Source organism: Anarrhichthys ocellatus, unplaced genomic scaffold (assembly GCF_004355925.1).
Source record: "Anarrhichthys ocellatus isolate YVR2014 unplaced genomic scaffold, GSC_Weel_1.0 scaffold9, whole genome shotgun sequence".
In the NCBI taxonomy this organism is placed as follows: Eukaryota; Metazoa; Chordata; class Actinopteri; order Perciformes; family Anarhichadidae; genus Anarrhichthys; species Anarrhichthys ocellatus.
This window is the reverse complement of record NW_022280039.1, coordinates 1925155-1939967: the sequence shown is the minus strand read 5'-3', so window position 1 is coordinate 1939967 and position 14813 is coordinate 1925155. Positions and strand designations below refer to the sequence as shown.

Genomic DNA, 14813 nt, shown 5'->3' with positions numbered 1-14813 from the left:
AAGGCCTAATGCCCGACTGTGGTTAGACAAGTCGTTCGTTCAACGGATCGACAGAACATTCCTTGGATTCAGTTCAGTTCGATTCACTTTCATCAGGAAAATAGGAATGTTTTCATAAGTTGAAGGCCTTTTGCCAAACTATTTTATAGCCTCGGTTGTGCAAAACTCACTGAGCCGCCAATGTATTTTCCACCCAGCTGCTGGATTATCTGGACCAAAACTCTCTTCTTATCTTGGGTCTTGATCCCAGAGATCTGGAAAACGTGCGTGCAGCTCGCCATCCTGACGACGAGAATGAAGGTGAGACAAAATGAGGCGAAAATCTGCAGCATGCACATTAATTACACTACATTCACTGGAGAACACAATGCTGCAACTCTTGTTTTGACTAGATGACTTGGATTTTCTGCAAGTTAAGACAGGAAGGGGACAAATTATATTGCCTGAACTTAATGACGTATGGTGAAATATTGGGCATTTCACTTGCCAAATACTGGTTACTAGATCGGGAAGTTACTTGCACACGAACATAACAATATGGGTCAATTAAAACGGTGTCCTATCTGAATAGCTTTTGATAGACTTGTACCGTCACAGTGTCATTGTTGACTCAATTACCAAAAATCACCAGGATACAATTTAAAGTCTAAACACAGCTGGTTGATGGTATACCTTCCTCATTCCACTGATGGTCACTCACAGTATGTTCACAGGCGCGTCAAAACTGTGACACCCGACATCCAATGTCGCGAGCAGTGTTTTGTATCAGCGATTGGCTGCTTCTTCCAAAAATATGACCGACTTTGCTCAGTAGTGTTAATAAAAGTGGGATATACTAGATCATGAGGCAAATTCACCGCCCGACCGTCATGTGTTGACAGATTCACGGCATATAACTATTTAGGAGAGGGGACACTCTTCATATAACGTTAAAACGACTGTATCTTAGAATAAATGAGGTAAAAGTAAATGGCTATTATGTCTTAGGTAAATAATGTCAACAGTTAGTAAAATACACGTAAATTCCCGTCACTATACCGGAAATTCCCCCATTCGGTTTGTCAGTTGGACTAGTCCATCTAGCGGAAGTTTTCATCGAGGTACTTCCAGGTTGTTGTCACGGACGCTCTCTGTCCCCGGAAATAGCCACAATAACTGGATATCATGCGTACAGCACTGTAGCGGTTGAATAACAGGCATGTTTGATCGATCGATAACAATAACTTGATTCTGTGAGAGAGGCTGTTAATGAAGCCGCACGGCTGTTTGCTACAATGGTACGTCCCGTGACAGTGAAAGATAAGCTTCCCATCACAGTCATTTAATTATATCTCCGTTAACCTACGTTGCTGTTCGGTTTACCGTTTTGTTACAGCTACATTGTGCGTGTCGCTTAGACAAATGTCAACAATAAGTGACTAAATGAAGCTAGTCTTTTTTCCGCCCTAACGTTACATGTAATGGACTTTTAAACGAGAGCGAATATAAAGGAGCGTGTTAAAGGTAAGGAACACATGTTGAATCAATGCAGATGTTTATGTTTCACAGGTGCCATGTGAATCCAGCATATTTAATAAAAAAAAAAGATACAGATAATCTGCTAAAACCAGCAGGTACCGTGACTATTATTAGTTATGCAGAGACAAAGATCTGTATGTGTCACATGGCCAAATACCACAAACAAGCAATTGAAAGTCAACAGCAACAAGTATCTCTCTCTCACTGATATGTTGCTTAAATCTACCAACAGATGTTTCATTTTAACACTAGAATGTATTGGATAAAACTATGAGCATAGAATATTATCAAGTGAGCAATGGTATCAAGTTAATAGTCAAATTCAATTTTTGATAATCATGAACTGATGAAACATTAAAGGCACAAGTGAAACAAAAACACCAAACATTTCCTCTTCATTTGTGATGATCTGACACTTTTCTCTGATTTATAAGTTTGTCAACTTAATACATTTCGCTTGTACTATTGTTTGAACAAAACATGAACATTTACATTTTAACTGGTGGTTGCAGAAATTGTAACAGGCATTTTTTTTGTATTGTTTTTGATGCTCTGTGGATGAAATGATGAATCGGTTAATCAAAACTAGGATCCAGAAGGCCTGGATGCGTCTCACTAAGTGAGGTCACATGATCAAACACCACCATGAACAGCAAGTAACTCAAGAGCTCGACTCTCAGGGATGTGTTGCTGTCACCTAACCACTTATATTGTTAATACTGTTATGATACTAAAATAAAATGTAATGACAATATAATGCATTCTAAGCCCTGTAAATGAAATGATTTGAAATGATCATTTATCAGCCAGTTTACAAACTTAATCAACAACCATTGCGATAATCAATGAATTATTCATTGATTAATCATAAAAAGTCATTAATGAAGTATTATTAAGTACAAGACAAGAAATTAGACGATTTGGTGAATTGTGTATTTATCACTATAATCTGACATTTTTTACGAACTAAAAGATTGATCACTTATAAAGCATAATGACGATACAAATAATTGTTAGCTTTGTGGTTTGTGATGTATTGATAGATTTACTTTCTACTTGGCAGATTATTTGTCACCCGTGCAGTTATAAAACCAATAAAACCTTAATGTTTACGTCAATTCTCTTACAATAAATGCATTTTTAGGACAGGAGTATTTAACTTTACTGAAAGCCTGGCAGTTGGGATGCTATAAGCTGCACAATATGAGCTGCTCCAAGTGTGACAATATTGTCTTGTATTTCAATATTAATGTTAATGTAATGGACTCATTGTTCAGGGTACTTTAATACTGTTAAATGATGATGATTGTTCCACAAAACAGCAATGACAAGTCATATCAGGATTAAGTCATGTATTATTCATTCCCTCAGTGTAGGCTAATCACAGAGGCATTTGTTATGATGATGCCAAGCTGTTGCACCACAATTTCCGAACAGTCTTATTACACCACATATTTTAAGAAGATATTATGTACACATATTTCCCTATAGTAAGGGAAAAAAAAAGTGTCCAATATATTTTAACCAGATTTGTGCCTCCTAAATTGAGCAGAACTATCACAATATTAAATATGATGAGATTAAAGCCCATCACTAAGAAGACAGGACTTATTGTAAAAAAGCAAATCATTCAAAGGCAGTACAGTGTAGCAGGACCACATGGTTGCACAGTAACAGTTGAAGCCGTGCTCCCCCCTGGGCATGCATGAGAAGTGAGTAGTTCTCAGCAGTATTGTGATCTTAGAATATGCACCTATTTAATTTATTATGTTTCCTTTACAGCAGACTGTTAGGTGCCCCTCTTTAACATAATGTTGACTTTAACTTGACATGCTCTAAGTGGCTTTAAAGCGACGGCCTGGGGGACGTGCTGCTAAATATTTCAGGACAAACTCATTACTGTAAATGGGCCTGTGTGTTAGCCTAGCTGGGGTAGACAGGTAGCGGCAAGAGAGATAAGGCAGTGGTGTGTGTGTGTGTGTGTGTGTGTGTGTGTGTGTGTGTGTAAGCGGCTGTTTCTTCCCCTGTTCTAATAGCTGTGGAGTGGATGTCTCAGAAAGGCAGCGTCTCAGCGCCTGGCCCAGTTGTCCCTGTTGCAACACTGTGAAACACACAGGGGCTCCTCCAACATCTGCTTTGTAAAGAGCTAATGACAAGACAGTGGAGACCGGAAGATTTAAAGTGTAGTACTAATGAGGCCCTGTGTGCTGCTTGGAGAATCCTGACACACACTCACTTACATGCACACACTCATGCTCAAGGTAACAGATGATATGTTGGTAGACTAGGAGGTAGACACCCAGCAGACATACAGTACAGCGTACACATTCGGACCTTCTGTCCACCTGTCTGTCTGTCTTTCATGCATTTTAAGAGGAGTATGTTGTAGACAGCAAAAAAAGCACACACGCATACACTGTCTGGCTCAGCCCAAATAATTACAATGTTGAGTTCCTAATCCATGGATTTAAAATTGTATTCCCTTTTAGCGATGGCTGCGTATGGACCCCTGCTCAGACAGTGGCGCAGAGGGAGCATGATGATGAGGGGAAACAGTAAGAGAGAAGAAGAGAGGGAGAAATAATAAAGGACAAGCTTAACTGGTGAGGCTGTCAGCGGAGGAAAATAATATTTGTCCAGCTGGACAGGCCTCCCTTTGTGCAGGCTAAATGAATGTTGAGCTTCCTGTCTGCCCTGTCAGGGAGAGTGGCATCGACTGTATGCAGCAGCGAAGAAGCGGAGCGGAGTGTGGGGAGCTGTTTGGAGTTTGACAGGGATTATTAAAATCAGAGCAGATGACGAGGAAGGGGCGAGAGGCAGAGTGGGAGAAAGCCAAATTGACACAGACACTCTCCATTACCTTCCACTTGACTCGCGTTGATGACAATGTTGATATGAGACCCAGCAACACGGCACCGGCATGGGATTGGCTGTTAGCATGAGCGTTAAGCACCACAGGGTAGGGTAGGGTAGGGTAGGGTAGGGTAGGGTAGGGGGGGGGGGGGGGCAGGCGGCCCTCAGTTGTGGCAGAGACGTAAGGAGATGAGTTGTTTATTTAAAGCCTCAACTGAAGAGCATCTCACCTCATTGTTTATTTATTAAGTCTATTTTTTTTCATTCTTTGTTAACTCACTGTAATGTCAGTAGGTGGAAATGGTTCGAGGCTGAGGCAATGCATTTTGATCAGGGGTCCTCCGACTGCAAATGATTGTTTGAGGAAAGAGGAGGGGAACTGGAAGAAACTGTTTTTGTTGATGATAAGCTTCCTTTTGTTTCAGGTGTTTCAGGTCCAATTGATTTGTGCCTCCTAATAAGACTCCTGTTTGAGGAAATTTCAAATTATTCTAGTCCACATGACTGTGTCTGCGCGCGTGTGTGTGTGTGTGTGTGTACAGAATTACCCTGCATGTTCAGTTTCTTGACAGACAGCTGTGATAATACACTCCAGATCTCTGTTATTTGGTGTCAGCCTAAATTGTTGATTTAATCCTGACACCGTAGCCGTCTTTCTCCTTATTTTGCTTCATGAACTGGTGCATGTCATGCGGAGTGTTTGTTAAGTTATACAGTAGGGTGAGTCGTCTCTCTCTTTTCCCTGCAGAGCAGTATGGAGTGGCCAGGGGATTTTCCTGAAGACCATGCCTTTGTGGAGCTGCTGGTTCCAGGGCTTTCCAGTGAGCTGGACTTTGAACAACTCCTAAAAGACACAGAGGAGAAACTCAACCTCAATGCCAACAGGTCAGTCAGAGTAGAAATATGAAATCATGATTAAAAGCTGAAAGGCTGCATCCATATTCTGTTTTACTTTTCTCTTTCTCTCTCTGCCACTCTATCTTCCTCCTAATCACTCTACAAAGTTCAATCATGTCGATCTTCTGAATGTCCAATTTACCAATCACACTTTATGTGCCTTCATCATAGTTTTTTTAAATACATATTTCAGACTCATTCCAAGAGTGAATGTTGAATTTCTTTACTTACGTCTGAAAATGCCTGCATGTTTTCAAAAACACATCAACATTAAAACTTTTCATTTAAAATAAAGAGATTTCTTTCAACTGAAATAAATCCCTAATTTCAGCTATGTCTGCTTTCCTTAGTGGGAGTAAAATGATAAAGAGAAACCTCGTCAACACAACCCTTTAGAAATATGCCAGAAATATAGATCTGAGATCCTGACCCGACACACAGATGTCTAACAAACCATAAATCATTTTAAAAGTAGTTTATGTCTTAGTTGCTAACTAGTAACTGTAGTTGGTTTAAGTCACATTTGAGTCTTTTTAAAAATGTGCTTCTTAGTCAGTGGAAGACCTATATTTCAGGTCTGTTATTGTTTGTGGCGTTGGGATGCTGAGGGCAGATGATGAAGGACAGGCTAAATGTAGCAAGTGAACAAAGCCTCACTCTGGCACCATTAGTGTCTGGGTCTCATCCCTTCCTCACCCCCCCCCCCCCGCCCCTTCTCTCTCTCTTTCTTTCCTTCCCCCTTCTAAATGGGAACATAATAATTGAAGATTCCACATCCTGAAACGAAAACCCTTGGGTAGGTAATTCAAGGCTTATTACAGAAGGCCAGGCCATTTTTCTGCTTTCTAAGCATTAAAGGGTTATTTTGTGTTCCTGCAGATGGGAGTGGGATAACCATTATGAGAACAAAGCATCCAGATAATGGAGAATGAGCCTAAAAATAAGGCAATCCTCCTCTCGCCACGGGGGACCACTGGTCAGTGTCTGTCAGGCTGCAGCTAACTTCCTCCCAGACTACTCCAGGACAGCCCTTTTACTGTCTGGACACATCCAGTCAAACACAATCTTGCAAGGCCTTGACCAGGGTGGGCTGCAGCCATATATAGAGCCACATACACATCCACCGCTCACTCACCTGCTGCCTAATTGGCTTATCAGTGAATGGGACAAATTACGGAAGTGGAGGATAGGAAAGGGAAACTGAGAGATGGAGGAGACAGAGTTGCCCACACCCAGGAAGGACTTCAACCTGTTTGGTGGTCGGAGTGACTGGCCTGCTCCCAGTTCTCAGATGTCAGAGATTTGCCTATACGAGCTGCACCCTAATTGAAGGAGATTAAGATAGGCTGACAACGGAGCTGGCTCCCCTAAATTGAAATGCTGGAATCCATTAGTTTTCATCAGATGCGACAGTGGCGCGGTTCAGGGTCGGGCGGGGAGTGGGGCCGGGGAGCCATGGGCTACCAGCAAAAGACCTCTAATGAAGTGTCAGGACAGGCGTGGAGACTGCGGACAGGCCTCTAGTTTCACACTGGCAAGGCAAATGGCTCTCACTAGTCGCTTGCCAATCTTGGTCAAGGTACAATATCAATACTTTTAAATTTGATTCTGTGTGTGCGTGCGCTTCTGAGAACCAGGATTTAGCGTATGTGTGCAAGCAGGTGGAGTTGAAAGCCTGCCACAGTACAATATCGTGCAAGGTTCCCTCTCAATGAACAACAATACTGATCTGTAGTCCTTGCAGTATGTAGCTGATTTTGTGTTTAGCTGTGCGTGACACGTGTGTTAAGTTAGTATATCAGCTGTATCGGTTCTCCAGTATCATTGGCTGTGCTGGGAGGTTGAGAGCTGAGGGCACTAAGTGGGAGACAGGCTGGGCCAGGACGGGATCTGTTTACAGCCTGTTCATTCAAGCCCATTCACTGCTTTTCCCCTCGCAGAATGGGGCTCTTTGATGGAGGAGATATTTAGTTCTCAGGCGGCTGGTTTGGCACTGACTACAGCTGGGGCTTATTTGAAAGGGATCTCCCTGCCCCCGTTGCCTCCAACCCCCCACCTCCTGTAGGCGAGCGGAGCACGACAGACAGACAGCCCCACAGCAGCCCACCCACACTAAATTAATTCTGACAAGGAACTTAAGATAACGTCAAAGCGCTGACTAATCGCAGGATTGGGTTTCTGTAAGTCAGGGAGCTGTGAAATGTGCCATCATATCTAATAAAAGACCTCCGGTTGTTCCCTTTCTCTCTCAGCGGTGGTGAAGGTTGGGGGGGAGCGCGGGAGTGGTGTCGACTGTCTAGCTATACTGATCTGAAAAACAATTAGATTTCACTTCAGCAGTGAAAGTGCGTGTGTGTGTGTGTGTGTGTGTGTGTGTCAGTTAGGATAAAATGATTGACATGTTTGTCAAGAGGCCTAAAGAATCCTTTCCTCCTAGTTTCTTCTGCTTCTTTTCTCATTCTCCGGGTCTTTTGTTGAGTTGTGCTCCGGCATTTTTGCCATTACAGGTTCGTCCATTGTCGTCTTAACTCAGATAGTTGAATGGTTTTATTTTCTGTGACTCTTCTGTTTTCTACCCATTTTTACCTTCCTGTTCTCGCATTCGCTTTCTGTCTTTTTCCTTGCTGTCTGAGCTGCTGGCAGTGGAAGTCATCAGGTTCGGAGCTAATCCTGCCAAGTTGATTAGGCTGCAGGTAGCTTTTACACCAGCGGGCGAAAGGTCGCAACATTGTAGAGAGCTGGATGGACTTCTTGACACAGACCATCCACATTGACTTTATAACTTACAGCACAAGGCCCTAAGGAGGGGTAATTGAAAAGCGAGAGTAAGGAAAAGAAAATTAGGAAAGTAAGAGTGTTGAGGAGAGAGAAAAGAAAGAGGGGAAATAGAGAGAGACGAACTGTGGAGGGAAGGCCTGAGAATGGTTCTGCAGAGGCAAGTGCTGTTGCCGTAGCCATTAGAGTACATTGTTTTGTTGAGTGAAGGCAAGAGTGAGATGATGGGGAGTGGAACTAGAGAATGAAGCCAAGAAGCCATTCCTTCTTCCCTCCTTCCTGTCTTAGCCTATGGCTTTCTATGGCTTTCAAGTCAACAATCTCTTGGGTCCACAATTGGCAATATTGAGTCTCAGAGACTGCTCTAAATGCCTTGTGGAGTCCCAGTCCCCATAAAGGTGGATGTTCTAGGAAGCTTAATCTGAAATTAAAAACCTCAATTCTGTTATAAGCTGAATAAAAAGAGAAAAGCCACCCAGTTCATTCATTGTAGTCTACTTACATCTTCTGCTTTTAAAGCTTGGGTAGGTAACATTGGAGAAATCAGCAAGAGAGAGCTAGATTCAAAACATTATCCAATTGGGGGAAAAAAGCATTGTGTTGCCAACTCTTTTCCAATTAAAGTAGCTAACATCACTAGTTCCAAAAGTTGCTAAATCTGGCAAACAAGTTGCCAAGTCTGCAACACAAACAGCCCCTCTCTTCAAGCCTCCTTCCAAAGCCACTCCACCAAGAGTATCATAATGAATGTAAACAACGAGCATGGCTATTGTTGGTACTCATAACTGTCAAGCTAGCTGCTTTTGGAAGACTACGGTGACATGATGCCATATGTGCAATGGCAGAGTGTGCGTCATGCAGGAAGGCAGGTAGACATGTCATAGGTAATGATTGGATGGGCTTATTACAGTCCTACGACAGCCACATATACTGTCTTTTATTTTATTTTTTTTAGAGCACTTGATTTATTGATTGAATTTCAACAAATACAACAAAAAATGCTTCTAAATTCCATCACCCACCCTAGCTTTAATGAACTTCAGAGGGTAGGTGAAAACTGAGCTGTACAGATGGAAGCCCATTTGAAACCTGCTGTCTATGTTAGGTCCTGGGGTGGAGCCCAGAACGAACGTCCTTGTTTATGACGTACTATAAACACACATACAATGCTTTGTTCTGTCATTTAATCTACAGCAGGGTTTCATTGCAAGACATGACAGAAATCTATGCTAAAAATTTAATTTGGAACATTTCTTACTATTGCATTTTTTTCTTAAATGTATGTTTCTTCTCTTTGTATTTTGCCTGCACTGAGTGATTTAAAAAAAACAAAATGGAAAGTGTTGTTTTGTGTAAATTGTCTAGGACAGTCAACGCTATATTCTCCTTTTAGTAAAAGCAAAGTCAGAGGTCACACAAACAAACCAGCGTCTAAACAGTCTTTTCTGTTGTTTAAAGTGGTGTCTATTAATTTCACACACAGTGCCATCAGCAATCCTGAGCCATGCTGGCTATGATTTGACCTCGCTGAAGCCGTGTTTTACAGCTAGTTTGCTTTGGGCAAGCATAGCTAAGAGTTGCTGCACTCTCACAGTCTGTCACAAGTTGAGGCAGTTTCTTTCCCATACAATGTTCACAAGAAAAAGAAGGAACATGAACAGTGACACACACAAACACACGCACACATACACAAACAGGGTGAAACAAACAAACACGATAAGGCCTATTTTAATGAGAGGTTTGAAAGTTCACTCCAAAACACACCCACCTCGTAGGCAAGGTGTCTGTTAGTCAGCAAGTTGGTGGCAAGAGAGTAAAGTGAGATGCATCATCTGGCCTGCCTAAAGAAGAAGAGAAAGTGAGAGAGATGGTTAAAGAGAGAGAGAGAGAGAGAGAGAATGATAGCATTAGGCAGTGTTCAACCTAGAGGATAGCGGTTTGTAACAGTCTATAACATTTTATTCCCCTTGCATTTTTCCCCTCTGAAACGAAAGTGTGTCAGATTGAACGGTTATTTAATGTGTTGCCATTGTAAGACATCTGGATGCGTTCATGGCCCAGGAGCAGGCAGGAGGCAGTTTATAGACCTGCGGTAGGGGATGAGCTATCTGAAATGGCACTTTGGCTCAGAATCATGTATGCTTACACACACACACACACACACACAAGTGTGGAGGACAAGATATGTAGTTCTGCAGCTAATTAATATTCTCATTATTTATTTGAGCATTTCATTAGTCATGTAACATATTAAATGTCACAGCAAGTTCGCAGAGACCAGTGATTTATTAACCAACCTTTCATCATTATTTGATTATCAGATGTGTAATTCATAGACTAGTCTTTCTTTCTTTAATCGATTTTTGTTGATCAGTCAAGCGATTGTCTGATTATAATTTCAGCCCTAAATTTACTGTAAGCACACACACACACACACACACACACATTCAGGCAAACAAACACACAGTCACATATAAACACAATAGCAGCCTGCACAACAACATGTTTAATTATGCAAATATGTAGGCCTGGTACGCACACACACACACCACATACTCGTACTCACAGTCTTACATGCCCCAATATATATGCATTGATTTGCATGGAAATGACTAAACTTGTCGAGCCCAAACATGTCATTTCTAATCTGTCATATTAAAGGGGAAACGGAATAGCTGATGCAGCCTGTTAAAATCAAAAGAGCTGTGTGTGTGTGTGTGTGTGTGTGTGTGTGTGTGTGTGTGTGTGTGTGTGTGTCAAGGCGAAGAGTAAGACGTGAGAAGGCAAGAAGCGTGTGTTTCAGATGCCTGCCGATGCCTGTAACACCACTTCACATCAGATGCTTAGCACACACTCACACACTGATATATCGATGTCTGTGTTCATTACTGTTGATGCTTCTGTATCTGTCTTCTCACGGACACTGAATGAGAGTGAGGGAGAGCCAAACGTGATGATATGGCGTGTGTGTGTTTGTATGACTGTAATGTGGCTGTGTGTGTGTGTGTTGTTCCTGCGTGTTTGTGGTGCAGCAGCATTTATGCTTGAATGACTGGGGTGTACTTAATCTCTCGAAATTCTACTTTCAAAACAAAGACACTGTCCTCGTAGATCTTGACAGTCAAACACTTTGTTCAATCACAACTGGGTAAGGGAAGAGTTTAGATTAACAGGAACATGTTTGCTGTGTGTTGGCTGGTAAACATGACATGTAGGAGAACATCAGATGGACCAGCTCTAATCCAAACCAGTGAAAGCGTTCTATTTTTAACAAGAAATATTGTTAAGTTGAGACTGAATTTGTTTTTAAATGTCCTTTTTGTTGTTGTCAGAATTAAACATAAGCAGCAAAAATTGCAAATGTTTGGAAGGTATCGCTGAGTGCCTCACTTTTGCTCTCAGAGCACGATAATGTATACTGTTCTTTCCTTAGCTCTCACACTTACTTATTTATCTTGTCCGCAGCATTGAACGGCAGCTAAAGGAGCTCCAGGCCAAAATGGGAGACTCCCGGGAGCGTCCGCCGAGCCCTTCAGAGTGCCTGCAGTGGTTCAACATCAAAGCACACAACAGTTACCGACCGGGTACCACAGCACATGAAGAGCTCATGGACTTCTTCAGAGCTTTGGTAATAGAGACTGACTGATGGTGTTGATGATAAAATGTATTTAAAATATTTCACAGATAATAAATAAAATGGTTGGGTCGATCATAGGGATTTCATCAATTTGAGCTGATATTGCTGAGAATCCCCAGTTTCCCAATTAATTAACACAACCTTCAGATGGAAGAAGACAACCCTGGATATCTTCCCAACCTTTGTATGAGGACATTAATGTTCTGACTTAGTCAGTTTAATGCTATTAACATCTGCACCCCCCCCCCCCTGCTCCACTCAGAAACAGTACCTGAGGTCTGAAGAGGCGGGGAAAGAGGAGGTGACCCTTCAACTACTGCTACATTTGTCTGCCCAGTGTGGTATCTGCTTTCCCTGTACCCCTTCTTCGTCCTCCCCCTCCACTCTGACTGCCTCCTCCATCCACTTGGTTCATCAAGTCAGAGATGACGCTTCAATAGAGGTAATATACTGTACAATTATATCATACAATATTTCATGGAGTTCTTAAAGAATGAAACAGTACGCCCATATTACATTTAAAGCATTATTGGTCATTTTAATTGTTTCTGCTCTTTATACTGGCCACAGAGAGATCCCTTTCTAAAGCTATTTCAATGTAAGTAATGGGGGATAAACTACACAGCCCTTGTTCTGTATAAAAATGCATTCAGAAGTTGAGCTGAAGCTTATAGCAGTCTGAGTTAGTCAAATTGAGCATGTGAGTATTGTTTTAATTTAGAGTGAATCTGTCCTGTATTCTAATGTGTAATTCAGCATTTGAGCAAAGGCTTATAAAGATGTACTTACCTGCTTAGGCTGTACTTGTATACCTGAGTAAGGGCACTGATCACTCCAAAATAATTTTATTTAGATACCCACTAATTGTCTTGCTGTTGATTATCAGTTTGTTTTTACACTTACCCTTCATTTTATTATTTTCTTAAGATCCAGGAGGCCTGGGATGATGTGCGTCTCCAGCTTCGTCGCCACCTGCTGGACCGGCTGTCTTCTCGCTGCCCAGATCCTCCTGGACCCAGACATATTTCCATCCCTGAACGGGTCCACTGTCTGCAACAGCTGTTCTTTCTTTACCCCGAGTCAGAGGCCCTCACACTTTACCAGGTACAATAAAATTGTGAAAATTCAGTAATAAAAAATCCTGGGAAATATTCCATCATTTTCCATGTGAATAAAATGTGTGTTTAAACATGTGATAGGGAGTGTATTAGTCTCTTCCAGATCCACATTGTGAACTTGTTGTACCAATAAGATAAAGTATATACCAATAGTTTTACAGTGATGTATTATTTTGATTTTAATGACCCAGGGTCTGAGAAGTCAATCCGTGCTGGTTCTGCTGCTCTCTGCCCTGAGCTCAAGCCCAGGTGGTGAGACCGGCTTTGACAGACTGGCTGAAGGCTTCCGCCACGTGGTCCCGGCTCTGACCCAAGCCCTCACAGAGGAGCTCCATGTCCTTTCAAGACTAGCAGAACCACACACCATCCTGGGTTTCCTCAATGTGGCCTACCTCAACACTGTGGCCCGGGAACTGGCCTCCCTGATGGAGAGAGAATGTGAGACGGCCCTGAGGGACAACACCACGCTAAGTAGCAAGATCAAGAAATATTCAGCCAGGTCACGGGCAACCGTAGGTAAGTGGCTCTTTGTGAATATTAATCTTAATCTGATAGCTATTTCACTTGATCTGCTCATGCTTTCCTCTCTCTTCTAGTCCTTGGTAAGTGGTTGGATGTACCTTACAGCAGTTTTGTCCTTCCATTTCTGCCTTCACTCCGCTCCTCCTGCTTCTTATCGTTACCTAATAAAGGCTAACAATTTTCTCTCTCCCCTCCTCTCCATTTTTACTTTCCTGTTACTTTCCAACTGTATTGTGTAGTGATCTGAGCCACAGCCAAGGCCTCTTTAAGTGATTGTCAGTAACTGCTATTCCCCTTGTAATTGCTTTCTTTTTACTGCCCTCTCTCCCGTCTGCCTTACTTTCTTCTTTACCAACAAAAAGAGAAGAGTAGCATTTCCAGGGCCAAGGCTTCTTTTGAAACTACCTCTCAACACTATTTACCACATGGTTTGTCTATGACTGTGATGAGCCCTCATCCCATGAGAGGTCCAAGCTTTATCCAAGGTCTGTCGACAGTATGTTTAAGCCACAGTTAATTCACTCCTTTACCTTGAGCCTCAGGCAATATATACTGTTTCATCTTGGAGAATGGTTTAAATTGTGTTACAAACATAGCTCTGCAAGAATGCCATAAAAAAGGAAATCTGAATCAAGTTAATTAAAATATAGCAAGGGCAAAGTAGCAGCGGCACCTTCATTCAATCTCATGACCTTACAGCGAAGAAGAGGAGATGATTCATCTTAACCTTCCTCTTACTTTTGAGCAGCGATACAAAAAAGAAAGAGTTTCTTCAGGAGAACGAGCAAGGTTCAACCTTTTCAGAATTGAGGATGGATATTTGAGAGAAAGAAATATGGTGAAGTACTTTTGATATTTGTCAACGCAGAATGTGTCACCGTCATGGAACCGGCAGTGATGTTATACACTGAGACAAGAGAAGAGTGTAGACCTTCACGCGCCGTGTCACTTTTGATACTTAATTCCCCCCATATTCTCTTTGTTTGTTTTATATTGGCCTATTTACAGCTTGCTGAGGGTAAAGATCCACAATAAAAAAAAGTAAAGTGTGTGAGCCATTGTTTACTTTTTCAAATATGGTGCACATGTCAACTTCCCTGCGGAACGAGGAGAAGAGTGCTTTTACATCTGCCATTCTTCGATAAACACACAGCCTTGCGTCTTTTTCTCCCTCTCTCCCTCCCTCCATCTCTCTCTTTCCATCTCCCTCTCTGGTTTTTACTTTCCCTCTCCTTAAATGTGAGATGAGAGGAGGCAGCCAGGATAATTGGCCATGCGTCAGTTGGGCTGTTTGATCACGTAACGCGGCGGAGGCTACACACCTACGTGCCGCTCAACAAACCGTCAAATGTAGCACCGGAGGCAGAACACGGCTCCAAAGGGAGCGGGGGACCCGTGCTGTGTAATGATGGTAAAATGGAGCAGTTTTGCCTGTGCTGGTTTTACGTGTGTGTGTGTGTGTGTGTGTGTGTGTGTGTGTGTGTGTGTGTGTG

At 42.3% G+C, this 14813-nt stretch overlaps 2 protein-coding genes across 7 annotated transcripts in view; one reads left to right on the top strand and one right to left on the bottom strand.

The window, feature by feature from the left end:
* slf1 (SMC5/6 complex localization factor 1) overlaps positions 1-1001 on the bottom strand; it is a 29313-nt gene extending 28312 nt beyond the window's left edge. For 2 of the 3 annotated variants that reach the window (XM_031848954.1, XM_031848956.1), the window contains exons 1-2: positions 673-1001; positions 171-282 (exon numbers count right to left, since the gene is read on the bottom strand). In XM_031848954.1, the coding sequence (XP_031704814.1) occupies positions 171-281 (111 nt within the window). In that variant the 5' untranslated portion in view covers position 282; positions 673-1001. The remainder of the gene's footprint in view (positions 1-170; positions 283-672) is intronic. The other variant, XM_031848955.1, reaches the window with a different exon arrangement.
* A 141-nt stretch (positions 1002-1142) lies between these two features.
* The window catches only part of kiaa0825 (KIAA0825 ortholog), a 109360-nt gene continuing 95689 nt past the window's right edge, over positions 1143-14813 (top strand). For 3 of the 4 annotated variants that reach the window (XM_031848861.1, XM_031848865.1, XM_031848864.1), the window contains exons 1-6: positions 1143-1503; positions 5120-5256; positions 11509-11671; positions 11943-12122; positions 12608-12784; positions 12990-13314. In XM_031848861.1, coding sequence (XP_031704721.1) covers positions 5126-5256; positions 11509-11671; positions 11943-12122; positions 12608-12784; positions 12990-13314 — 976 coding nt within the window. In that variant the 5' untranslated portion in view covers positions 1143-1503; positions 5120-5125. The remainder of the gene's footprint in view (positions 1504-5119; positions 5257-11508; positions 11672-11942; positions 12123-12607; positions 12785-12989; positions 13315-14813) is intronic. The other variant, XM_031848863.1, reaches the window with a different exon arrangement.